Source organism: Pinus tabuliformis, chromosome 7 (assembly GCF_031772625.1).
Source record: "Pinus tabuliformis cultivar Carrire ecotype Pingquan chromosome 7, CPIR1, whole genome shotgun sequence".
Classification (NCBI taxonomy): Eukaryota; Viridiplantae; Streptophyta; class Pinopsida; order Pinales; family Pinaceae; genus Pinus; species Pinus tabuliformis.
In genome coordinates, this window is record NC_142293.1 from 841,686,264 (window position 1) to 841,713,235 (window position 26,972).

Consider the following 26,972-nt stretch of genomic DNA (forward strand, 5'->3'; position numbering starts at 1 on the left):
AGGGATTCTCCTCTTCAATGAGCTAGATAGGATTGTGATCCTCTTTGCAACAAAAAAAACTAACTTATTGATTTGCTATTCTAGCATTGAAATCTCTCACCAAAATTATAACATTGGAATCTCCCACTAAAAAACTTTGGTGTGTGTAAATATTCACTCTTAATATTTTTAAATAATTCCACTTCTTGGTATGGTTAGGTTTATCTTTCTTAAAAAACAAGGAAACTTGGGTGGTGGGAAGAAAAGGGTAGCGGTCCCACTTAGACGGCAAGTACTTGTCACAGATTAGTTGTGATAGCGTCAACCTTACAAGCTTATTCAACCAATCTAGTCTCTATCCATTTAGTGGGTAGGCAGGAAAATTGTTTTTAAAAAATAAATGGAAACCACATACTTGCAATCTCATGGATGGGTTTCATGGATCCGACGGCCGTAATTTCAAGTATCTGCGTATGCGCTAACAGCTATACACTGCTTTGCGCTTTCCAGTGATAAAAAGGGGATAACAGGTGCTCAGTTGGAACGCTATCGTCCATTGCCTTCTTTCATAAAAGGCAAACCCCCTTGTGGGAGGGGAGTTGTTTTAGTAAATTAGATTGAGATCTCTGGTACCAACCTGCTCAAACAGGCAGGTAAAATAGGTGTTTTTTCTTAAAAAGTATTTTACATTCTGTTCAGATTGAGATCTGCCGAAACAGCCCACTAGAAAAATGAGTCGTGAAAAGAAAATTCTCTTCAGTTTTGGCTCATGTTAAATAAATATTCATTACTCAATCTGCAATAGAAAAAACAACAACTTTATTGCCCCTGGCTGATTTGCTATAACATTTGTAAGATCCGTTGCATAAATTGCAAGTCAAGAGTTATTTTACCCTTGTATTTGTTCTGAATCTGTTGAAAGGAGTTTTCCCTCGTTCTGCATTAATTATGGTAATAATTTCAAAGTGCAAGGAGATGAGTTTCGTCCTTCCATTTGCATTGTATCTGCATTGTCCATTGCAAAATTTGGAACACAAAGGTTGGCTTTATTTTAATTGCTTCCATGTGCAAAGAACTCAGGGAAATGCAATTTTTTTTTCCTATCACAATATTCATCTTCTGCTTATTTTAGTAAATGGATGGTATGTGAACGAAATTGTGCAGGATGAGGATGGGATTATGGCAATTAGGCAGATTGGTAAGGCGGAGTGCATCTCAGGTGGAAAACAAGGGTAGATGTTCAAGCATCGCCCGAAGGTCTTACTCTGATGAGGCCTCCTTGAAGAAAACAGCCCTGTATGACTTTCATGTTCAAAATGGGGGCAAAATGGTACCTTTTGCAGGGTGGAGTATGCCCATCCAGTATAAGGACTCCATAATGGACTCCACTGTTAACTGTAGGACTAATGGAAGCCTCTTTGATGTGTCTCATATGTGTGGATTAAGCCTAAAGGGAAAAGATTGCGTTCCTTTCCTTGAAAAGCTCGTGGTTGCGGATGTAGCTGGGCTTTCTCCTGGAACTGGAACTCTCACTGTTTTCACCAATGAGAAAGGAGGAGCCATTGATGATTCCATCGTTACTAAAGTGAAGGATGACCATATTTATATAGTGGTGAATGCAGGCTGCAGGGATAAGGATCTGGCACATATTGAGCCCCATATGAAGGCTTTTAAGAATCGTGGAGGTGACGTTGATTGGCATATACACGATGATCGATCTCTTTTAGCTCTCCAGGTCAGTATTTTGCATTTGCACAGCTTTCTTCCATTTTCATGGGGATTAATTTTCTAGATTCTAGATTTCATGATTGATCCATGATGTAGCTATACCCTGATGCTATGCTTGGGATAGGATGTCTAGTTCCTGTACAATGCGTACACAGTAGAGTGCGACACAACTGCTAATTTGTTATCTACGGCTTTAGATATCATTAAAAGCACCAATTTCTCATCAGGCATTTCTTGTGAATTATAACATGTTTCTGTTAACTGTTTTAAGCGAGGATAACCGACCTTTGTTGTTGTCCGTGATTCTTAACCCCTTGTAGCTTCTTGTTTATGATATTAAAATAGTCATTTTGTGTAGATTATAACTGATTAGACTAAGCCTATTAAACATATATGAACATGTATTATATTTTTACTTTCTATTTTTTCTTTTTCTTTTAGTACACTTTGTAATTTATCCTTATATCTTTTGGGTGGCTTTGTCTAAATTGATCTCTTGCCTACTTTATTGTAGATTTGAGCAGCTTTGATTACTCTCCTAGAATTTTGTACTCTGCATATAGTAATACAAATAAGTGTAATGAGTGTACAACACGTACAGTTCCAGCAATTCTTTTCCACTTGAATATGTGTCTTTGTTTATTCATTTGTATGCGAGTCTCTTCCATTACTGGTGTTGTGCTCATATCAATGGGTATTCAACCTTTAAGGTTAGAACATAGGACCTCTTTAGAGCTTTGACATTCCGAACTCCTTTGGGATTTGCTTTCTACCTGGAATCTTTTATCAAGCTCTTCTCGAGTGATTTGTGTGATAAAGAGAGTAGCCAACTGGAAACTTCCCAAAGAAATTTCTTTTTAAGCTGTGGGACAATGCTTGTAAATTAAAATTTGTCCCTGGGGGATTTTAAGGGGACTAGAGCCAAAGTTATTAGAACTGGCATTGGCCAAGAGTCAGATAAGGACTCAACTGAAACTGGTTGCAAAACTGAGTTGAATAAACAGGTGACTAAAAATATCTAAATTATGCAAATTTTTAAATATATGAATATATTCACGTTTTTCAATGTAAATCCATGCCATTAGATACCAAATAGGCAAAGTTTGCATGTTTATATAACATGCAAATCCTTTTTCTTATTGCCTATCTTTTCAGGTTTTGGGCATAATGGTGCACAGGTGGCACCTAAATTTTTGAAGGGACAATCCACATCAGAAGTGAGCGAAATGTGAAAATTCCACAACCGGAATCCCTACTGCAGCAACTGATGATATTATTCCTATTTGTTAAATTCCTTTAAACAAATTACTTGTTGTTTCCTACGGCAAATATCGTAATACATACACTACAACCTTCACTTAATTAAATATTATGCGAAAACAAGAGACTGAGCAAGAAAGAAAATACAACACAATTGACACTGTTATTTTTGGACAAATGTCCCCGGAAAAACCCAATGCGGGAAAACTGGTGCAACAAATCTGAGGGTTTATTATTATTAAGCAATAGCAAGTTCTGAATACATCTCTGCATACCTCTCCAGTTATTCAGTTACAGAGAGAAATACTGACATAAAGATTTGTGAGATTACTTCACACAATTACTGAGAAAAAATCTTGACTCATTCAGACTTTGGATGAAGTGCCTCTGGCAGGCCCTACGCTGCCTCTGCGCAGTCCTCACGCAGTCTCTGCGTCAACCTCTCTAGGCATTGCATCACCCAGTTTGCTGATCGATTTGTTGCCTAGAGTCTCCGCTCTCAGCCTCCCGGTCTCACACCTCGACTCCCGACTTCTGAAATTGACTCCCCCCAGCAAAATCTTGAACTCTCTCTCAACCTCTGCACTGCCTCTGCGTGGCCCTTCATGGGCCTCTGCATCTGGTCTACTGGATCACTCTTTGCCTCTCTCTGCTGATGATTCTCTGGGTGAGAAAATCTCTCTCTCCGGATGCTATCCCTACCTCTCAACTGCAAGAAATCTCCTCCATCAGAACTTCCTTTTGAGAACTTCTCACTTCAGAAATTCGATCTCTTGATCTCTCGGTGTGTTTTCCAAATGACCCCAAGCTTTCTTAAATAATCTTTTCGTTGACATTCAACGACCCAGATTAAAAGCTAAGTAATGGCTAAGATTATTTTAGCTTGATCCTCGTCTTCTTCTAGAAGTTACACCCACAACTAGATTAATACCCATTAATATTTTTAATTTCCTAAGTTTAGACTTAGGGTCCCATTAAAAAATATTAATTATTTTAATAAAATCGTTTATGGGTGGAATTTCCCAAAACGCTTTCTGGGCTTTTTGGAATACATGTTCCCAAGACTCCTTGCAAAATTGGAGGCCTAGAGCACATCCGATGCTACCACAAATCAACACTCCCTCTTGGCGAGGAATGTGCTCTAGCAATATACGTTGCTGCATACTGCTCTGACTCTGAAGCATCGTCCTTTGCGTTGTTGATGTCTGACATGTTGTCCACCAACTACTACGTTGCTGCTGTAACTGTACCGCTGTTGACACTGCCACTATCAACACTGCATCCGTACTACAACTCCCTCTCAGGTGTTGCATCTGCGCTGCTGCTAGCACTGCCATTGCCAATTGTCACTGCACTGTAAACTGTGTTGTTGCTAGCAATGGAGAAACATCCAAAATTACTGAACTATCTGTATTCAGTATGATACCACGTGAATGTTGGAGTCTGACTGCTGCTAGTCTCTACATTGACCCTTTGAAACTACTGTGTTGCTGCTGACCTCTGCTCTGTGCCATCTGCACTAATGTCAACTCTGCTCTGCGTTGTTCAGTCTCTGGTGCTCCTAGCCACTGCAATTGTCTCCCCGACACTCCTCGGCACCATTTGACACTAGTCCATCCTGCTACTTTTGATCTGGGCTCCCGTAGCAAGGTATTGATCCAAGAGGTGGACTCCTCAAGGATCCTACCCATCTGTAGCTCTTTCGAATTACAGTTCTAAATCATCCCACCTCTCTCCTGGAGGTATCTCAACTGTCATGGCGAACTCCTCTTCTTCGATCTTCGCGGGCGCAGCCTTTAGATCGTGTTTCTCATCCTTGTCCTTCTTCTTGAGAGGACACTGTGTAGCGTAGTGACCCATCTCACCACACTTGAAACACTTGATCTTCGAGACGTCCTTCTTACGTCTCCGCTGCTCCTGTTGTCCCTTCGATGCAAGGGCTGCATTCTCCTCCTCCTCCTTGGGCTTTGACCCACTGCTGCTGTTGCTTTTGTCAAGTTTGACCTTGACTAAGTCTCTCCTCAACTCCTCTTGTTTTAGAGCTGCCCACATCTCATCCCAATTTGGCAATGCTGCTTTGCCCAGGATACTCTGGACAAAGACTTGCCACTCATCTGAGACAAAATTGAGGGCCAGTCTAACCAACTCTGAATCCTGAGGTGTATGCCCTGCAACAAACAACTCATCATGGGGTTTCCTTCAACTTTGTGAGGAATGGATCCACACCCTCCCCCTTTTGCATCTGAGCAGATCTTAGCTTCTGCCCCAAGTACATCTTCCGCTGTTCAGAAGATCCCTGATATAACATGGCCAAAGCATCCCACATCTCTTTAACAGTCCCTCTCCTAGCAACGTGACACACCACGTGATCCTTGACTCCATCCAGGATCATCCTCTTGGCCTTTGTCGTCTCATCTCGATATTTTTGCAGCAGATTAGGATTTGCAGGGACAACCACCACGTTGTTGACGTATGTCTTGAGGGCATGCTCGTCTAGAAGGAATGACATTCTAGCCTTCTAGATGACATAGTTGGATGCTCCGTCCAACCTATCCTGATCCCTCAAGCCACTGGTTGCCATTGCCACAAATGTCAAAAATTACCTCTCTGCTTCTCACTGTTGCTGCTCAGCCAATGAGAAAACGAACTTCGCGGCAGGAAGTCTGCTGAGGACAAATTCCCTCACTGTGCTTCTCTTCTCTCTTATGACGTCTTTCAGCTCAACAATCTGCCTGTTGAAAATCTGCGTCCCACCAGCTCTCCTCACGCTGAGGCTTTTACGCTGCGCCCTCTGCCCCGACAAAAATTCGAACTGTGAGTCCTTCTCTTTGTCGACTCACTGGGAGAGAGACTACCTCGAATTTTTAGCCCTCCGGCTAAGAACTGCGCAAACCCTTTGTGGTTTCGAACTGCTCCCTCTTGCAATTTTTTCGAACTCCCTCTTCTGCTCAGCGCTGGATCTACTGGCTTTTCCCTTCTTGCTTCACCTGCACCTCTGATACCATGTGAAAATTCCACAACCGGAATCCCTACTGCAGCAACTGATGATATTACTCCTATTTGTTGAATTCCTTTAAACAAATTACTTGCTGTTTCTTGCAGAAAATATTGTAATACATACACTACAGCCTTCACTTAATTAAATATTATGCGAAAACAGGAGAATGAGCAAGAAAGAAAATACAACAAAATTGACACCGTTATTTTTGGACAAATGTCCCCGAAAAAACCAGTGTAGCAGATCTGAGAGTTTATTATTATTAAGCAGTACCAAGTTCTGAATACCTCTCCGGTTATTCAGTTACAGAGAGAAATACTGGTAGAAAGATTTGTGAGATTACCTCACATAATCATTGAGAAAAAATCTCGGCTGATCCAGACTCTGGATGAAGTGCCTCTGGCAGGCCCTACGCTGCCTCTGTGCAGCCTTGACGCAGTCCATGCGTCAACCTCTCTAGGCACTGCATCACCCAGTTTGTTGATCGATTTGCTGCCTAGAGTCTCTGCTCTCAGCCTCCCGGTCTCACACCCCGGCTCCTGACTTCTGAAACTGACTCTCCCCAACAAAATCTTAGACTCTTTCTCACCCTCTACACTGCCTCTTCGTGGCCCTGCGTCAGCCTTTGCGTTTGGGCTGCTGGAGCACTCTCTGCCTCTCTCTGCTGATGATTCTCCAACTGAGAAAACCTCTTTCTTTTTGGATGCTATCCCTACCCCTCAACTGCAAGAAATCTCCTCGATCAGAACTTCCTCATGAGAATTTCTCACTTCAGAAATTCAATCTCTTGATCTCTTGGTGTGTTTTCCAAATGACCTTCAAGCTTCCTTAAATAATCTTCTCGTTGACATTCAACGACCCAGATTAAAAGCTAATCAATGGCTAAGATCATCTTAGCTTGATCCTCGTCTTCTTCTAGAAGCTACACCCACAATTAGATTAATACCCATTAATATTTTTAATTTTCTAAGTTTAGGCTTAGGGTCCCATTAAAAAATATTAATTATTTTAATAAAATCGTTTATTGGAATTTCCCAAAATGCTTTCTAGGTTCTTTGGAATACATGTGCCCAAGCCTCCCTGCAAAATTTGAAGCCTAGAGCACATCCGATGCTGCCCAAAATCAACACGAAATTGTGGAACTGGTTAGTTTGGGACAAAACTAGCCTACTTGTCCTATTTGGCCCCTTTTTGGAGTGAACTGGTCTAGATTGATTTCTGATAACACTAGAAGCTCCCAAAATTTATCTGCGTCATAAATTGCCTTTTTTTACAAATTTTGGCCCTTGATTTTTTGAATTGCTTTCATTTTTCTGCATTGACAAATATTCTTAAACTTAGTTGAAAAATGTATTTGTTCATGCATTTCCTAAGTCTTACTGGCTCCTTGTAAAACTTCTAGTGATTTGGGAGACTCCTGGAACTTTAGCCTTGCCCAGAATCTCAGCCAAACCAATGTAGGACTATTAACGCCTCTTGCTAGACACCCTTGTTAGTCAACAACAACAACATGTCCAAAAACAAAGAGTGTTCTAGATTGAAATAAAGCATGATATAATGAGTATGTTCCAAGTTCCAACAACTCATCACAACTCAAGAACAAGCCCAACCTAAACATTAAACCCATTGTTCATCATAAATTCATGCCGGACGCTAAAATATTGATGCTTAAGTTTGATGGGGCTCTCAATAGAGAGAAGCTCAACTTTCGAATATGCAATATGGAAGCTTATTTGAAGACGCAATGGAACTTGACAGAGGCCAACAAAATTATGGTCGTTGAAGCTCACATGGAGGATCAATCCCTCACATGGTGGCAAATCCACCTTCAACAACTAACAACGAACAATTAACCTTTGGTAGGTACATGGGAGAACTTCGAGGATGTTGTTCATAGGTGATTCTAATAGTTAGGGTACAAGGATATATGCACAAAGCATCCAATATTTCATAATATCATCAAACAAAATTTCCTTCGAGCTAGAGAGAATTTACTTTGAAGACATTCTCCATGTTAAGTTGATACTCTGACTTATTGCCAAAGTCACTGAAACCAGAATTGTCCGAAACATTGGGTTGACGAACCAGTCTACTAAAAATATATAAAAATATACGATTTTTTTCAAAAAACTGTATATATACGCCAATGTAAACCCAAGCCATTAGACATTAGATATGCAAAGTTTGCTCATTTATATGATATTCAAAGCCTTTTTTTCTTTTCTTTTGGTTGACTTTTTCATGACTTTGGGCATGAAGACAAATGGGTGGGATTCGGTTTTTTGAGGGCCATTCCAAATTAGGACCAGCTGAATTGGCCAAACTGGTCGAATGGATTGAATTGGTTAGTTTAGGATGAAACTAACCTAACAATTTTGTTCAACAACCTATTTGACCCCTCTCTAGTGTAAACCAGTGTAGGTCGCTTGATTTTCATATATGACTTCAGCGTTGGAAGGAACTAGAACTTTTTCTTGTTAGCTCAAAGGAGCATGGGTTTCAATGCCACCTCTAGAATTTTGCATTTATTATTGATGGGTGCATATCACACTAATGCCATTATGGACAAGGGAAATTAAAATAATTTGGCATCATTATTACATTTCATAAGTGAGAGAGAATGATCAAATGGAACCACCTACAAACCCTAAAACTTGCAATAAATGGAGAAATATAACACTAGAGTAGTGCATTCCTTACAGAGAAAAGATGCCCTAGCATGCGCTAGAGAAAGAAACCTACAGTAATAGTCAAGATAACCTCAAAACAACAATGCTTTAGATGATCACAAGTGCGCCAGAGAGAGTGCACAAATATGCTAAGGAGAAAGATAAACAATGCGCAAAGAAATGCCAACCACAAGAGAATGCCAAAGATATAGGTGCTCTTAGGCACAAAACACTTAATAAGAGAGATCAAGAAGATCGCAAGATGACTTTACAAATGACTCTTGAATGTGTATGTATACACAAGTTAGTAGTTACGGTGGCCCCTCTAAGAGGGTTTATGTGCCCACATATAAGTTGACTAGGTCAGCCTTTAACCATAAGCTAGTATCACAATAAATGAACATAAGCTATTAGGCATAAAACACTTTTATGAGAGATCAAAAAGGTCGCAAGATGACTTTACAAATGACTCTTGAATGTGTATGTATACACAACTTAAGAGTTAGGGTGTCCTCTCTACGAGGGTTAATGTGACCACATATAAGTTGCTAGGTTGACCTTTAACCATAAGCTAGTATTACAGTAAATGAACATAAGTTGGTCTTAGCTACATATATTAATGATATAATATGGGTCCACCATAGCTACATGTGAAGATTACACCATTCTCAACACCCCCCCTTAAGCTGAATAATATGTTAGTGGTTTTATGGGTACCCAACTAAATAGAGTTGACCTTGGCTGATATACTGAAGTGAATGGGCTTATGAATACCCAACTAGCATACAATAGAGAGAGCCTGAATACTGAGAGTGGATTTATGGACCCAACTCAAATACAACTGAGAGTGGGCTTAATAGTTTATGGATACCTAGCGTGAATACAACTGATCGAATACATCTGACAGTAAGTGAATGGATACCCAACTTGAATATAAGTTGGCCTTGACCAAGATACATAAATGAGTGGTTTTATAGATACCGAGCTCAAATAGGGTTGACCCTGTTCACAACATCCCTCCATTTGAATAGGAGACCTTGGAGAGAAGGCATTACATCACAACTTCTCCACTTAATACTAAAAGTGGTCCTTGTAGGAAAGATATAATCTCCCTCAAATGTCATCTCTCGCACACCAACATGGTTACAAAGTTGGTAAAGGTGACCTTTGAATTATAGAAAAAAATCTATTGAAATATGCTGGTTAACTAAAGGTACAGAGAGTGTCAATAGTTGCGCGGAGAGGTGCTCTCCAGCCCAGTATGGAAGAGATTTTGTAATGTCCTGTCCTGTCCTGTCCTATCCTGTTATGTAAACTTTTTGACTCGGTCAGATTACATAAAAATAAAATAAAAAAAGAAGAGGTGCAAATCTCTGCATAATTAAAATTATAAAAATAAAAAAGTATAATAAATAATCATAATTTTAACAATAAAATTATAAAGTTAAATTAAACCATCAGACTCTGGTTTTGACAACCCATGGTTTTTCCCATGGTATTCTTCTCTAATGTAGCCTATTTAAAGGCATAAAATTCCGAAAGAATTTTCCAATGAGAATAATTTGAGTCTTTGAAATTTCTCCTGCCGTAATGATTTTCTTTAAAAAACTATATATGGTTTGGTCTACATTGTAAAATTATTTAAATAATGAAAATAATTGGAGCCTTTGATATTTTATCTTAGAATTATTATAATAGAGTCTATGTTATGTATATAACATTAAAAGTTCAAATTAAATATAATAATTAGCCTAGATCCATCTTAGAGGGATCAAATTTCTTGAGGTGCAAACATCTTTTAGAATAAAAAGAGTTTTGATCCCTCTCGGCGCTTGGTAGTGGATCTAGGCTGGTTATCCTTGAGATTCAAACAAACGAATAGATCCACTGTAATAGTTTGAGACTCATCTGTGGAAGAATCATTTATAAAAATTAGCGGGACAGATCCTGCAGACCTTCAAATAAAAATCATCAAAGATAGAATTTGTACTTGAAGGATCATATAGACAATACTAGAATATGGGCCCTTGTATTGGATCTAAAAAACTTGAAATGTGAGGTTGAGGAAGTCATATATTGAATATCTGGATTTTGGAAGAAGGCATTTAGCCATTTGTATTCACAAACCCTTGCTCTGAAGAAAGGCAGTGTTGTATAAAAGATCCCTGTTGCAAATTGTTAACCTTGCAATTCTCTAATTATCTGAAGACAAACCGTACAATATTTGGAGGCATGCTCCTCCTTATGATATGTAGGTTTCTTCGGCATCTGATCTGTCCAAATTTTCATAAGTAGCCCCCTGTAATTGGGAAAACATCCACTTTGAGTCCATTACAGAGAAAGATTGTGCAAATAACTCTGCAAAAGTCACATTGATTAAACCCAGGTAAGTAAGAAATATTACTAGCTCCTTTCAAAAAATCTGTAGTGCGCTGAATCTGCACTAGGATAGTGCAACCACAGAGAGAGAGAATTTTATGCAAATGAACAAGAAATATAACGCTGGATTTGAAAGACAGGTTAAACCTAAAAAGAGGGGATGATCCAGAAGTCCTAGTTCCACAGCCCATGGGGCAATGCCACTAGCCAAAAGTCTGTCAATCAATTGCTTAGAAAATCAGATCTGGAAATCATGGTTCCGTAACCCTTAGGGAAATGCCACTAGCCCAAAATCAGATCTGGAAATCCTAGTTCCACAACTCTTAGGGCAATGCCACTAGCCAAAGTTCTCTGATCTGCTTTATTATGTGCAAAAGTGCTGAGGGTATACGAGATTCTAGGCTGATATAGTGCCAGGGCACAATTTTGAGGGAGAAATCTGCTTAACGGCACACTAAATCAGCACTAGAAAAACACTGAAATAATGGATGGTCCAGAAAAACTAGTGTAGCAGCCCATAGGTGGTGCAACCAGTCAAAAAAGTTCCTGATCTGTCCAAGAAAATCCCCGAAATAAAACAACAGTGAAGTTCTAATACTGGGTGCTTCAATATTTTGCAACAAAATGCATAAAACATGCTAAAAAAAACCCTAAATGAGGTGCCCAACTTAAGTCAACAAGATTGCCATGAAACAGACCAAATACTTGGTAAGTTTTGCAAAATATTATTGTGGAAAATTCTGTTCCCTGTGAAAAAACAGCTGAGAAACCCTAATCAGCGGTAAAAAGGGTGAGGGAGGTTCACACTTGCCCTAATATGATAACATGTTGAGATCCATAACAGAGAGAGAAGGATTAAATGGACCACCAACAAACCCTAAAACCAGCAATAATTAGAGAAAATAACACCTGGGCAACACACTCCTTAGGTAAGATAGATAAGATAATTTGTTATTTTATTAACATTAAATGGTCAATGGGACTACTAAGTACATTAATATCAATACATTGTAAGGGCCAATCCTATATAAAATCCAAAAATAGATCTATCTAAGATCGAAAATCTAATAACTATACAAGAAATGTTGTTGGAATATTTGAAGTAATACATGCATTGCTAAATGGCTAGATACCAAATAAGCACAAAACTCTTTGAAGTGATGCCCTAGAGGAGAGTACACGGGGGAAGGAGAAGCTTCAATGTTCTTTTGTACTTGTCGCTTGAAGAATAGTAAGAAATGCGGCTTTGTAGGTTCTCCACCTTAGTAAATGTGTCTCTCCTAATGTTTGAGGTCGAAAGGAAAAGATCATGATAGAAGACTATCCAAAAGAGCTGATTTGCGATGTGTCTCATCATCTTAAGGGAGGTTCCTGCTATTGCTATTTGGATGTCGAGGATTTTTTGTAGGAAGGATGTCTATCCTGAATCATGAATCAAAGACTTTGCGTGGGTCTTGTTGGTGGGGACTCAGGAGGGCAAGAGTCCCCACGGGGTCTCACTAGTCTAGACCATGCTAGTTGGAAACTTTGCACGGATCTAGTTTGTGGGGAGGGTAGGAGGCCCCTAGGTGTCTCAGTAGTCTTGATCATGCTAGAATGGTTCTATTGTCCACTTGTTCTCAATGCCTTCACTGCTAGGATCACCGAAAAAGGGATGTGATCTTTCAAATAGTGTTTGGTCAGGAGGGTGGTCGAAGCATGGAGGATCGAAGAGACAATGTTTCCCTCATGAACAAGTTTAAGTGCTATTGGTTCATGTATTGAAAGAAGATGAAGAGATAGCTTTGAAACTTCTTGAAGAGGTAGTAGAAATGCCCTTATCTTGTAGTAGATAGGACACCACGGAATAAAGAGCTCCTCCATCCGTGTCTCTTGCATAGGACATAGTTGCCTATCCCTCTATGGAATTTGATGCTCAACCTATGTGAACCCACTCCAAACTAATATAGAGAGATTATGAGTGCATACTTCTAATGCTATAGTGTGTAAGGGGGTTGAACAATAAGGCTATCTCTCAACTCGAAGAAGTGCTCTGTGTGGAAGGCCATCTTGGGCTTCAACCCCTTTGGTGGGTTGAGACAAGTGACCTAGATGTATTTCTTGCAGATGTCATATTTGATAATCTTCTTCATCTCTTGCTTATTAGTGAGAGATGTCCAGTTGCACCCAAAAAATATTTGAAAGATGGTGGTTCATTGAGATTTCAATTGATTGGAGAAGGCCTGAAACCTCATAAAACTAATAATCATGAAATTGTCTAATAGGTTTGTTTGATCCACACCCTTATAGGATCACTAAGCTATGTATGGATATTGGTTGCTATCGATTGCCAAATCAACAAAACATTGGATATGATGCAGAAAGAGACCAATTTGAAAATGGTCTTGAGTCAGAAAGGATGGGTTGCAACTTTGCTCGAATGATGGCATCGAGATTTGTCCTTTTTCCCTTCATGTTATAATAGGGAATGAGGGTTTGTACGGTCTAGTCTAACTCAAGCAAACTACGTTGCCACACCTTTGAACCATAAAGAACCATGGGACAAATGTTAGAATCCCTGAGATCCATCTTGGATGATGTGTCCTAGAAATGGGTTTGAAACATTGCCATCTAATGAGAGAAAGGGACCCATGACCTTCATTGATTTGGTGTTGGAGTGCCTTTATAAATCCAAATCTAGGCCCTAAAAACTAGACTCCCAAGAACATATATGATGTGGTGATCTCAATCTCCCTACATGGAAAAAAGAAATAGAAGTTTGTGAGGATATTTTTTGAGATGTTGGAGATTATCACCTTAGCGTTATCCAAGTTGACTGTTCATTGTGGAAGACATCAAATTGGATAGCGCTTTTAATTGCCTTTGCAATCCCTCTAGGGTAGTAGCCAAGGGGATCACATCATTTGTGAAGATGAGGATGGAGATCAAAACGTGGGGGCAACCTTACTTCAACCTAATGGTGCTCTAAATAAAACTAGAGAATACACGTGGTATTGAGATGGTTGAGGATAGAGTCATAAAGGAGCATGATGAGAGTGATAAGGGTCTCATATATGATAATGTCTCGAACTTATTGAAAAAGGGCATCCCTTAGAATTGAGTCAAAAGCTTTCCAAAATATTCAAAGTAACAAAAGAATCAAGACTACTGAAGAGTGGTATCTGTCTTGCACAGTGATGGCTTTGAGAGTGAGGATATGGTCAATTATCTAATTCCCAATATGGAAAGTTGTTTTCCCCATGGCTTTCAAGTTACGTCTCTTTGGCTCTTGTGATAGTAGTAGCATAGAGCTTGAATAATGTGTGTCCTACCATGATCATCTCATAGTTGTTTGTAAGAGATGCCCTAGCACAACTGTGATCGAGAGAGAAACCTGCAACAACAAACAATATAACTTTAAACAAAAATGCTAGAGTTGATCACAAGTGTTCTAGAGAGAGTGCACAAATATGCCAAGGAGAAAGATAATCAATGCACAAAGAAATGCCAATTACAAGAGAATGCCAAAGATATCATTATAGATCTCTTGCTTTGATGGTGTCCAAGAAAGAGAAACAAGACTGATGACTTGGCACAAATTATAGGGCTCTCAACAAGGTCATTGCTAAGCACCTTTACCCTTTGCCTTGGGTTGATGATCTTATTGATCAATTCAAAGGGGCTAAGTACTTCACTAGGTTGGACCTCTCTTGATTTTCACTAGATTTGGAGGGATTGTATGGATGTATAGAAGACAACTTTCAAGACCAAGTTTTGTCTCTATGAGTGATTGGTTATGCCCTTCAATCCCAACGCCCCTGCTAACTTCATTGATTCATTGACTATATATTTTTCCAACATCTAAGTAGTTTGTAGTTGTTTACTTAGATGACGTGCTAGTGTTTTTTTTTTAATAACAAAAATGAGTTCTCTTTGCATTAAATCTGTGCCCAGTTGCGACAAGTACCCAGGATAATTACATTGCCATGCTACTCAAGGACATCTGGGATGTCAAACTGTATCTAATTACCCTTACTCACTTTACAACAAAAACCCATAGCCTATCAATACTCTTATTTGCCGAGTATGTGAAAATTTCACCATTGAAATTCTATTGCAGCAACTGGAATTAATTCTTCTAACTGTAAATTACTTTAACAATTTATTGCTACGACAACAATGAATTAATCACACTGCAATCTTTACAAATAAAAAATACTGCGAAAGATAAACTGGAAATTGAGAAAATACTGCCACACACAAAAAAATATAACACCGTTATTTTGGACAAAAGTCCCTGGAAAAACCCAACTTGGGAAAACCGGTGCAACAACTGAGGGTTTTTATTATTAAGCAGCAGTGAGAAATTTTGAATACAACTAGATGCCGAAATCTGACAATCTTACAGATAAAATATTGACAAAAATATTATGAGGAATTTTCCTCACCCCACAAGCAATCCAGACTCTGACTGCCAGCTCCAAGTGAGCCGTCCAAACTGGCCTGTGCCGACCCTGTCACCTTAGCGCAGAATTGGAATACACACTGCTTGGAACAACTGCTACTCAAGCTGTCCTGTCTGCTGCTAACTGAGAAACTGCCTCTTTGACACTCTGGAAATTCTTCTCAGTTTCTGGAATTGAAAATAAGCTTCTCTCCAACAAAATCGAATTGCCCTCTAGAGACCTCTACGCAGCCCTTGCGTTAGCCTCTCTGTGGCTATCTTTGCCTCTCTGCAAGCTATTCTCCGAAACTGGAAAACTTCCTCCGAACTCATTGCTTCTGCCCCTCTCTGCCTTTGCTTCCCTTCTCTGGATTGAACTCTTCTGGCAAAATGTTGTTGTTCTATGGAAAAATCGCATTGCCCAAGGAAATCGATCTCAAGTATGTTCCTCCATCTACCCATCAACTTCTTCTTATAATCTCATTGTGGGACTCCAATGGCCAAGATTAAAACTTAATCAATGGTTGAGATTATTTCCTAGTCGATCCGTGTGAGTTTCTAGAGAAATCTCACCTTCCTTAATTAATTCTGTTAATTAATCATTTTCCCTAAGTTAGACTTAGGAAAAATTTAATTATTGATTAATTAACTTAATTAAGGCATCTCTAGGTGGATTTTCCTGAAACCTTTTCTGGGTTATGGAGTCCTAGTGTTTCTTAGCCTCTCTGACAACTGTCGAGACTAGAACACCATCTGATGCTACAAAAACTAACACTCCCTCTTAGCGAGGAAGGTGTTTTGGTGCTAAACTGCTTCAACACTCTGTCTTTGCATCATCCTCCCATATGTGCTACTAATGTTTGGCCACTGTGATTGCCTGCCACTGCCCACCAACCACTGTGCAACTTTGATGTTGCATCTTTGTGGTTGTTGACACTGCTATATTGCTGTCACTTTGCATCTACACTGCAACTCCCTCTCATCTGTTGCTGCTGCTATTACAACTATTGCAATTGAGAAGTATCCGAAATACTGAATCAACTATTTCTCTGTGCTGCATCTGTTTCCGGAGCATCTGACTGCGACTAGCCTCTGCACTGTCCACTGAGGACTTGGCGCTATTGTCGACTCTGCACTAAGCCTCTTGCTCTGCTACCAACACTATAACTGCACCCCTCAACACCTGACTGCAACTAGTTTGCAACTGTCAGTCTAGAATCTGACTGCATCAACTGGCACTGATCCATCCTGCTATTGAATACTGTGGGCCCCTGTAGCAAGTTAATGTTCCATGAGAAAGACACCTCAATGGACCTTGCCCAAACCTTTGTGCAACTTTGGGACTATAACTCCATATCGCCCCACCTCACCCCTTGGAGGTATAGCTGCAAACATGGCAAAATCTTTCTCCAGCTTGGAGGAAAACTTGTCTATTTGTGCAGATGCTACCGCCTGGTCCTGCTTCTCCTGCTTGTCCTTCATTTGAGGACACTGAGTACTGTAGTAGCCAAACTCGCCACACCTGAAGCACTTGGCCTTAGATAGGTCCTTCTTTTTCTTTTTCTCCCCTGTCCCTGATTGGGACCCTTTGATGCAAGGGCCACATTCTCTTCCTCCTCACCTTTCGATCCCTTAATGTTGCTTCCGCTGATGGAGGCCTTCACTAGTGCTCACCTCATCTCCCCCTGCTGCAGGTCTGATCACATCCTATCCCACCTAGGTAGAGTATCTCGTCCCAAGATGCCTTGGACGGAGATCTCCCAATCCTTTGAGACACTGTTCAGTGCCGAACATACAAGCTTTGTGTTTTGAGGTGCCTCCCCCAACTGCTGCAAGCTGATCTCAATTTTCTTGAATTCTAATGAGAAAGGGATCAATGCCTTCACCCTTGAGGTTTCTCAGCTTCTCTTTTAGGAACATCTTCCGTTGCTCGGAAGGATTCTGATATAGCTAAGCAAGAGCATCCCACATCTCCTTGGTAGTGTTCTTGCCGGATATATGTGAAACTATATGGTCCCAAACTCCATCCAAGATCATTTGCTTCGCCTTTTCCATCTCTTTCTTGTACTCTTTCAGCTGATCTGCATTGGTCGGTACTGCCACAACCTTCTCTGCAAAGGTCTTCCGGCCATGTTCATCTAGCAAGAAAGACATCCTGGCCTTCTAGATGACATAGTTGGAGGCTCCCTCCAACCTACCTTGATCTTTAAGCCCAGTTGTGGCCATCTCTGGAACTAGAACAAAAATATCCCTCTTTTACCTGTTTGATTGCTAAATCTACTATTCGAACTCCCTTTTGGAGTGAGAAAATCTGCTTGCAGCTACTGTAGACCGCCGCTGGAAATTTGGATTTCTAAACTAGAAACCCTCTGAGAGAAATTCCCTTTGTGTGTGTGCTTCCTCTTCCATCCGACGCAGATTCAACTATTGCAAGCTGCTGCAAAACCCCTTCTACTCCCAAACAAGGAATCTGCTCAATGAAGATCTGAGCTACTGCTGCTCCCTTTGCCTGCTGGAATCACTCAACCTGGCAAGCCAAATTTTTCTGCCAACCTGCACTGAAAAATCAAATTGCCTAGCAATTTGCATTGCCTAGCTAGGCACTGTGCAAACCCTAGAAAATTCGTCCTGTTGCTCCCTCTAAACAACGAATTTTCTTCTTCTGCTTCTGAGCTTCCCTGTCTGATCAAAATCGCTCTGATACCATGTGAAAATTTCACCACTAAAATTCTATTATAGCAACTGGAATTAATTCTTTTAACTGTAAATTAATTTAGTAGTTTATTGCTACAATAACAATGAATTAATCACATTTCAATCTTCACAAAGAAAAAATATTGTGGAAGATAACTAGAAATTGAGAAAATTTTAGCACGCACAAAAATATAACATCGTTATTTTTGGACAAAGGTCCTCGGAACAACTGAACTTGGGAAAACTAGTGGAGCAGTTAAGGGTTTTTATTATTAAGCAGTTGTGAGAAATTCTGAGTACAACTGGATGCCGAAATCTAGCAATCCTACAAAGAAAATACTGGCAAAAATATTATGAGGAATTTTCCTCACCCCATAAGCAATCTGGGCTTTGACTGCCAACTCCAAGCGAGCTGTCCAAAGTTCCAAACTGGCCAGCGTAGACCTTGTGTCAACCTAGCGCATAACTGGAAAACTTACTGCTTGGAATCGCTGCTACTCAAGTTGTCTTGTCTATTGCTGACTGAGAAACTGCCTCTCTAGCACTCTGGAAATTCTTTCCGACCTTGGAACTGAAAACAACCTTCTCTCCAGCAAAATCGAATTGCCCTCTAGAGACTTCTGTGTGACCCTTGCATCGACCTCTCTGTGGCTATCTCTTCCTCTTTGCAAGCTACTCTTAGGAACTGGAAAACTTCCTTCGAACCCACTGCTTCTGCCCCTCTATGTCTTTGCTTCCCTTCTCTAGCTCGAATTCTTCCTACAGAATGCTGCTGCTCTCTGGAAAAATCGAACTACCCATGGAAATCGATCTCGAGTATGTTCCTCCATCTACCCATTGATTACTTCTTATAATCTTACTGTGGGACTTCAACGGCCAAGATTAAAACTTAATCAATGGCTGGGATTATTTCCTAGTCAGTCTGTGTGAGTTTCTAGAGAAATCTCACCTTCCTTAATTAATTATTGTTAATTATTATTGATTAATTAACTTAATTAAGTCATCTCTAGGTGGATTTTCCTGAAACCTTTTCTAGGTTATGGAATCCTAGTGTTTCTTAGCCTCTTTGACAACTGTTGAGACTAGAACACCATCTGATGCTACAAAAACTAACAAAGTAGAGTATATATGGCAAATTTCGAACAAAAACCATAGACACTTGAAACTAGACGTTACAGAGTTGATTAATCAGAAGGATTTGCTGGGTAGTTGAGGTCGAAACCCGAGGCGGTTTTGCTGCTGGGCTATCTGGCTGGGCACCCTGTAACTTGAGGTTCGAAATGATGCTGCAGAGTGCGTCAACCTCATCCTCTAAATGCGGAATTCATTGTTGCAGAGCCACAATTATGTTCAAGGTATTGCAATCAGAGTCCCTTTGTTGGTATAGCTTAACATGCAGGTCATAGAATTCGGAATTGATAGCTGCATGTTCTTTTTTGTCGTGGTCACATACACATGAGGCTAATGAGTCGAAAGTCAAAGAGCTGAATCCATGGGAAGTGCATACTGAAGCGGGAGTCGAGAGAGAAATGAAAGGCCAACTGAGGAAAGCAAAGAGTTAGGTCGGAGGTGGCCAAGAAAGAACTCAGTACTCGGAAAATTTCGGCAAGACGACCAAATAACACCAGTGGTGAGTGCAAGACTAAATATAGAGACAAAGCCCAGAGAAGAGGGGCAAATCATGCCTAATTGTGACTCCCCGCTGCTGACTGGGCTACGAACTGAGACCACAAAGCTATTAGAACTATTCCAAATTCTCGCAAAGCCAAGGGAAAAGAAAAGTGAGATGTTTATCTCAGACCTAGAGAGGGTAAGGTGCCAAATTACCCAACTGCAAGGGTGCTTAGTCCACGATTGGAGCTCATAGTGGAAGAAGGCTTGAAGAGTAGTTCGAAGCTCATCACTGAGCTTCCAAGTGCACACATGTCTGGGTGCCACTCTTGCTGCCGAAGCTTCCACTGCTAATTCCTCAGAGGAGAACAGAACTAGAACCCACTCTGCTCGCAAGGAGTGAATGCTATAATTCTTCCTCTCCCTAATTTATTCACATTGCAATCTGAGAGCCACATACGATCTTTCAATTACATATTATGAAATCTAGTGCCTCGAGATAGTGCAATCATCACAAAACAATCTGAGAAGACGCCTTCCTTGTATGCCATGAGCTTAGGATTAAGAGCAGGTCTAATCTTCACCAGTAAGATTAAATGAGGCATGCTTGGAAAGACATAACCTTGGCACACCATAAGATCTTGATTAAGGGTGAGTCTTATTTGCGCAGGAGCCATTAATTGTGGCATGCTTGCATGAGGCCAATGTTCAAATGATGCCACATTGGGCAGGTGTGAAGCATCCATTGTAGTCATTCTTGGATAAGTGGGATTAATACTTTGCATTAAGTTTTCATATGAAGCAAGAGGGTAGGTGGGGGGAGTTGGGATAGGGAGGGGGCTCAACGGATCATGGGAGGGAGGGGTAGGTCTATGGGGCATAATGGAGTCAACCATGGGCAACATTAGGGAGTGGAAACAAAAAGGTCTAGGGAGAATATGGGATTCAGCCATAGGCATCATTAGCAAATGGTGACATAACCATGGATACCATTTATTTTAGTTTGTCCTTCGCCCAAAAGACATGCCTTATTGGCTAGGAGATCCGCTTTTGAATTGAGATTTCTGAGAATGTGGAAGGAGGAGGTGCTCGAGAAAGATAGAAGAATACCTTTGATTTGATGGAACAACAGACTTAACATGTTATCTTTTAGAGGAGTGCCGCTTCTCAAGTGTCAAATAATAAGGAAAGAGTCTCCCTGGATGGTAATGTCTTGGACACCCCGGTTATGAGCTATTGTTAACCTTCAGTAGAGCCCATATATTTCTGCCTGGTTGTTGGATTTTCAATCAAGTCACCATGGAAATTTGTCCACAGTTATTCCTTCGGGATTTAGTAATATCCCTCCCCCTCCTGCTAGTTTTTAACTGAACTTGGTTTGATCATTTTCAACATGTCCCAATCCTCCACCAACACAATTGCATATCAAACTGAAGAAGTCATTCTTTTGCTAAACTTCTATCCAATTCCTAGGTTTTGTGATTGATGATGCAAGAGTTAACATATATTTGAGGAATTGGTTGATACCTACCAACATTACATATCTGCAGAGTTTATTGGGAGGCAGGAATTTCTACAGAAAATTCATTTTCCATTGCTCCCACTTTTCTTGCCCACTGAATTAGGCCAATAAGTAGAAGACTCTTTATTAGACTTCTGACACAGAATGAGCATTTCAAATATTAAAAGGATGCTCTCTATGTGGCCTTGGTGTTTGCTGTCCCAAACTTACAACAACTTTTTGAGATTGAGATAGGCACTTCCCAGAATGCCATAGCTATTGTTCTTAAGTCTGGAGGATGTCTAGTGGCATACCATTGATAGACCTTGCCCCAGGCCAAGATCAACTACAACACTTACAGAATGGGGTTTTATAGACTTTTTCAAGCACTTTAACCATGATTACTCTGCATCCTTGTTAAGGGGACTATCTTACACACAGATCATTAATCTCTTTAGCTTTTGATTCCCAATCTAAAAGTTAGGAATAAACACTACATTCAACGGCTCATCTAGTCATTAAACATAACAGGGTAGCTCCAGTAAAGTTCCTAATCTCCCCAGCAGACTCTTAGCCAAGGCCCTTTCCATTTTAGATATCAAATGTGCCGCCTATGAGGATTGGATATCCCAGTAGTATATAGACCCTTATTTTGGTCTGGTCATGGATTCCATCCAACAACTGAACGTGGTTATTCAAAGCCCTTTCTCTGACTACACAGATCATGATGGCTTTCTTTACAAGCTCAATCAATTGTGTGTTCCAACTATGTCAACTTGCCATCTTCATATCAACGAGGTCCAGTCTTCATTCTATGGAAGGACATTTGGTGTGCATAAACTTATGTTGCACCTGCAAAGGTACTTATCTTGGCTTTCCATGTGTAAAGAAGTGGAAGATTACATCCGGAGTTGTTCGAATTGTAGCCAAAACAAACCCGCCAACCTGAAGCTTGGGTGTACAAGTCTTTTCCAGTTCCCTTCATGGCTTGGGAATCTTCTAGCATGTTTGGAGCCATTTTGGATTACCATTGACCATCATTTCTGATTATTTCTTTAGATTTCATAATGATTTTTGAATTTCTTATGGAAGCCTTTAGGTTATCAGGATTAGTTCTCTGCACAAATTGATGGCCAAACTAAGGTAGTTTAACATAACCTTGGTGTATGCTCTCTGCATCTACCATTGATATAACGAACAATGGGATTAATACGTTGCATATTTTGCAACATAGTAACCCCAAAGCCCCCTATCCAAGACACTCTCCTTTTGAGCCTTGTTTTGGCTTTCAACCTCTTAGCCTTAGTTTTTCTCCCAAATCTATCCACATCCCACCAGCAGAAGTGGGAAGACAAAGCTTATTTTTTTTTTTCATGCAGAACCTGGCCAAGATCCATAGTTGTGTTCATGACATCCTTCAGTAGATATATGCCAAATACAAAGCACTACAGGATTGCAACAAGTTGCTGTGCATCTTCAAGTTGGTGATCGAGTTTAGTTGCATTTAGACAAGTGTTGCTTCAAAAAGAAATAGTCCTTGCACCATCATGCAACAAATGGGTCCTTGCACCTTCTATCACAGTTTGGCATCCGTGATGTGGTGAATGTCAACCAGTGGAAGCTATATGACATCAGACATCAAGTTGCCGTGCATCTTCAAGTTGGTGATAGAGTTTAGTTGCATTTGGACAAGCATTGCTTCAAAAATAAATAGTCCTTGCACCATCATGCAACAAATGGGTCCTTGCACCTTCTATCGCAGTTTGGCATCTGTGATGTGGTGAATGTCAACCACTGGAAGCTATATGACATCCAGTTGCTGTGCATCTTCAAGTTGGTGATCATGTTTAGTTGCATTTGGACAAGTATTGCTTCAAACTAAATAGTCCTTGCACCATCATGAAACAAATGGGTCCTTGCACCTTCTAACACAGTTTGGGATTCATGATGTGGGGAATGTCAACCAGTGAAAGCTATATGAAGTTATGAACCACCTCATTTGGAGGAATTGCTCCAGTCACACATCTGGAGGCCACAATTCCAGATTTTCTGCCTCCCTTTCTTGAAGATACTCTTCTTGATTTCTACAGTGGATCCACTAGGTAGTGTCACATCACCTTCTATTTGGTGCGCTGCAAAGGCACTTTGAGGGTAAGTCGCTGCTGCAATCAACATATAAGCAGCACTGTCCCCATCTTCAGTGGAAATTGGGGATGATTTCATCTAAGCAGGTAGGAATTGATGAGATTTAGTCTAGTAATATGAGCGAACATGTATTATATCCATACATGAGAAAATCACCTAAAAATCAGTGACATCGCAATGTCAAACCTCAAACAAAAAATTGGCCTGAGCAAGATACCAATTTTTTGAAAAAATTGGCACATCACGATCTTTCAAAAGAATCGAAAAAAATTGGCAAAAGGGGAAAAATTCAGCAAGCCAATTTTGATCCTCTTAAGTAATTCATTTGTCTTAACAACTGTTGGGGACTGAGAGGGAAGACATTTACCATCATCAACAACCGGTTGTTGGAGGCTCAAACCATGGTTCTCATTGCCATCAAATTTTTTCTGGAGCAGGGATCAAGGTCATTGCAGAAATAATTTTGACAATGTACTTTATTGCATTCCAAGGCTTACCCTGCTTGTTTATATTGATTTTATCATCCATTATCCTTTGTAATTCATGAATTTGTTTCTTCGTCAATCTTTAGACAATTTCTAATGCCCTAGGAGGTGACAATCCTGTAGCACTGATTTGAGGAGTATGGGAAAGGGTCATGTTTGGGTTAATGGGAAGAGTTTACGGAGGTACTGGCCATCTTACTTTGCACTCAAGACTTGTAGTGCTGTATGTGATTATTGAGGAGCTTATAATCAAAATAAATTTTTAAGCCACTGCAAAAGACCCTCACAATGTTGGTCAATCTCTTAATCCTCTCCTTTGATGTGGATATGTTGATTTTTCTACAACTAGTAGTCGTTTATGCATTATTTTGAGAAAATACTACATATATTATACAAAATACAAATATGTACAAACAAAGAAGCAATTACCTTACTGCAGCCACCCTGCATGTTAGAGCTGTGAAGAAAAGGCCACACTGTTGGGAGGTTTACAAATTTTTTCGATCTTTACTTTGTTGATGGATATTATTTAATTTTCTTTGACAACTATTCTTCCTGATGTTGGTCAATATGTTTATTTCAAGTCAAGAAGTCCTTCAAATGCCAACAATTTATTCTCAAACTTGTATATTATTTTAATTCCCTTTATTCCAAACAGCTGCTGTGGCAGTATGATGCTATGACTGTCTATAAGGTGAAGTCAGTTGAATGATCAAGTAAAATAACATCCATGAACTATCTTGTTTATCACTAGATCTTATAAAGTCCTGAACAAACTATTTATGTAGTTTCTCAACATCCACTCAGAAGGAAATGGGGGTCAGAAATAATATAGTTGAAACTTGAGGCAGTCTAACAACAAGGGCTTATAAAAATAACAGTTTTATGTTGATTCATGATGACTAGCAAAAAGTGATATTTCTTCTGCATGTTTGTGCAGCATATGTTGCAATGAAGATTTAAATTTTGATTGGAGGGTTGGATGGGAGTTATTGAATTAGTGAACATGGATATATTCTAGAACACCATCTATGTCAAAGGAAAATTTAGAGACATAATTGTCTTGCACACTTTAAGTGACCACCACCTTCACCTTTTCCAACACTACTGTTCAACAGGAAGATACCAAAGCAATACCATATACATATACATTCATCCTCGTGGACGTAGGTTTTAAATTGCAACTGCTTTGTGTTTGTATTCATGGGATGGCTCAGATACTTCCAGTGTAATCCTTGAGAACCATAAAGGGCTTATGAACATAGCTAAAAGGACAAAATTTTCCAAGTACTGGGCTGTTGACTATCCACCTACATGGTACTCCTCTCCTCTCAATGACCCTATGCAAATGCCAAATGGTACACCATGATTTTGACTTATGATGATGAGATAAATTTATGTATTTGATGACATTTTGTATTGGCTGTCCACTTTTGAGTCCTTAATTGGACAGCCATCAGGGTTCAGTATTCAGTATCGACTATGGTGTATCATTTTTGATTTGGCATCCACTACATCATATATATCGGTGTGTTTTCCATATTTATGTGCCAATGTGTTTATTTGATATTGTTCTTGGTTTATATGTTTAAAAAATTGAAAATAATGAATTTATCTTGTATTTTTTATTCCTTGCATGGTTTGCTGATTTTTTTTGCTGAAGTTGCAGATAAGTATTCTTGATGCTTGCTGTTTTTTTTGCCGATGCCATTTTTTTCAACAATGATTATATCTGTACATTTCTATTTTGTACTGTAGCACACTTTGTTTTTTAGCCTTGTCTCTGTTGGGTGACTCAGTCAGTTTTGTACTCTATATAATAATATATAATAATACAAATGACTGTAGTTACTGTACAGTGCATGTACAGTTCCTCCCCATAGTTTTGACTATATCTATAATAATATTACTGTACACCATGTGTACAATTCTGGCAATTCTCTTATACTTGAATACTTGTGGCAATTCTCTTATACTTGAATACTTGTCATTGTTTATTACTTGTTCACTTGTTCTTCCATTGCTGGTGTTATACTCATACAATAAGATCTTCATATTGATTGCTGTTCTGTCTGTCTCTATGCTTGTGCATGATGGAGTCTCATCTCTGTAATAGATGCATGGGTAAATGCAATGCAGTTGGTTATTTATGATTTCAATTACGATGCAAAGAATATCTTTACAAGGCATTTTATGTGGTTTGTTGCATCTTCTAATCAACTTAACTGTGTGTATGTCATCTTCTGTATTAGTAGCTGTGTACATGGCTAACTGCAAAGTAGTTGGTTGTATATGATTAAAAGGATTATATTGATATGTTAGAAAGTTTCACAGGTTTCTAAGATATGTTTTTGGTTTGCATCTTGCTCTTCTTGATTGTTTGACATGCTTGATTATTTTTGATGTTTTGTGCTTTATTGAAGTTGTTTGTTTGCCTTTGATAGGAGAGAGAACTGACGATGAAATTTTCTTTTAATGCAGGGTCCTCTTGCTGCCCCAACACTTCAGAAACTGACTAAAGAAGATTTGAGCAAATTATACTTCAGTGGTTTTCGAATGATTGATATCAATGGATCCCCGTGCTATATTACCAGAACAGGGTAAGCGAAAGATATATCTGTTATACCATTTAGTTGAGTCAATAATTTTACTGTTTAATATGGAATTGGAACTTCTGAACAGTAAATGAATTAAACTTCATAAAGGTGTGTGGATAAGTTTAGAGTCCAAGTGTGTTATTTGTGCAAAACTGAAACAAAATTGAAGTTTGAACCATTTAGCATGGCCTCAGCAGAAAATAGTTCAGTTTGATCCTAAAACCAAACTATAGTTTTAGGATTGTAGGTTTTAGAAAGGTGAAATTTGCCAAATATTAATATGTTAGCATGTGCCATCAAGAGTCAAGAGACTTCATCCATAAGAAATGCATTCTAGTTTGTTGAAGTTCACTAAACTTATGGCATTAGCTGCACAAAGCAAGCAAGCTCTAGATGGCTAAATTAGAAGCATCATTTAAAAAATTTGCTAGGTGGGGAGTGATAAAAAGGGTTTCAAATACAATCTACCGTGAATGTCAAAAGTGGCATTTCAAAAGTTTGTT

The 26,972-nt window shown here is 39.5% G+C and overlaps 1 protein-coding gene across 2 annotated transcripts in view; it reads left to right on the top strand.

Annotated features, from left to right (window-relative positions):
- Positions 1-409: 409 nt before the first annotated feature.
- The window catches only part of LOC149250245 (Glycine cleavage T-protein family), a 49,924-nt gene continuing 23,361 nt past the window's right edge, over positions 410-26,972 (top strand). The window contains exons 1-3 of one of the 2 annotated variants that reach the window (XM_089458988.1): positions 410-628; positions 1,144-1,714; positions 26,354-26,472. In XM_089458988.1, the coding sequence (XP_089315114.1) occupies positions 1,145-1,714; positions 26,354-26,472 (689 nt within the window). In that variant the 5' untranslated portion in view covers positions 410-628; position 1,144. Of the gene's footprint in view, positions 633-1,143; positions 1,715-26,353; positions 26,473-26,972 lie in introns of both variants that reach the window. The other variant, XM_089458987.1, reaches the window with a different exon arrangement.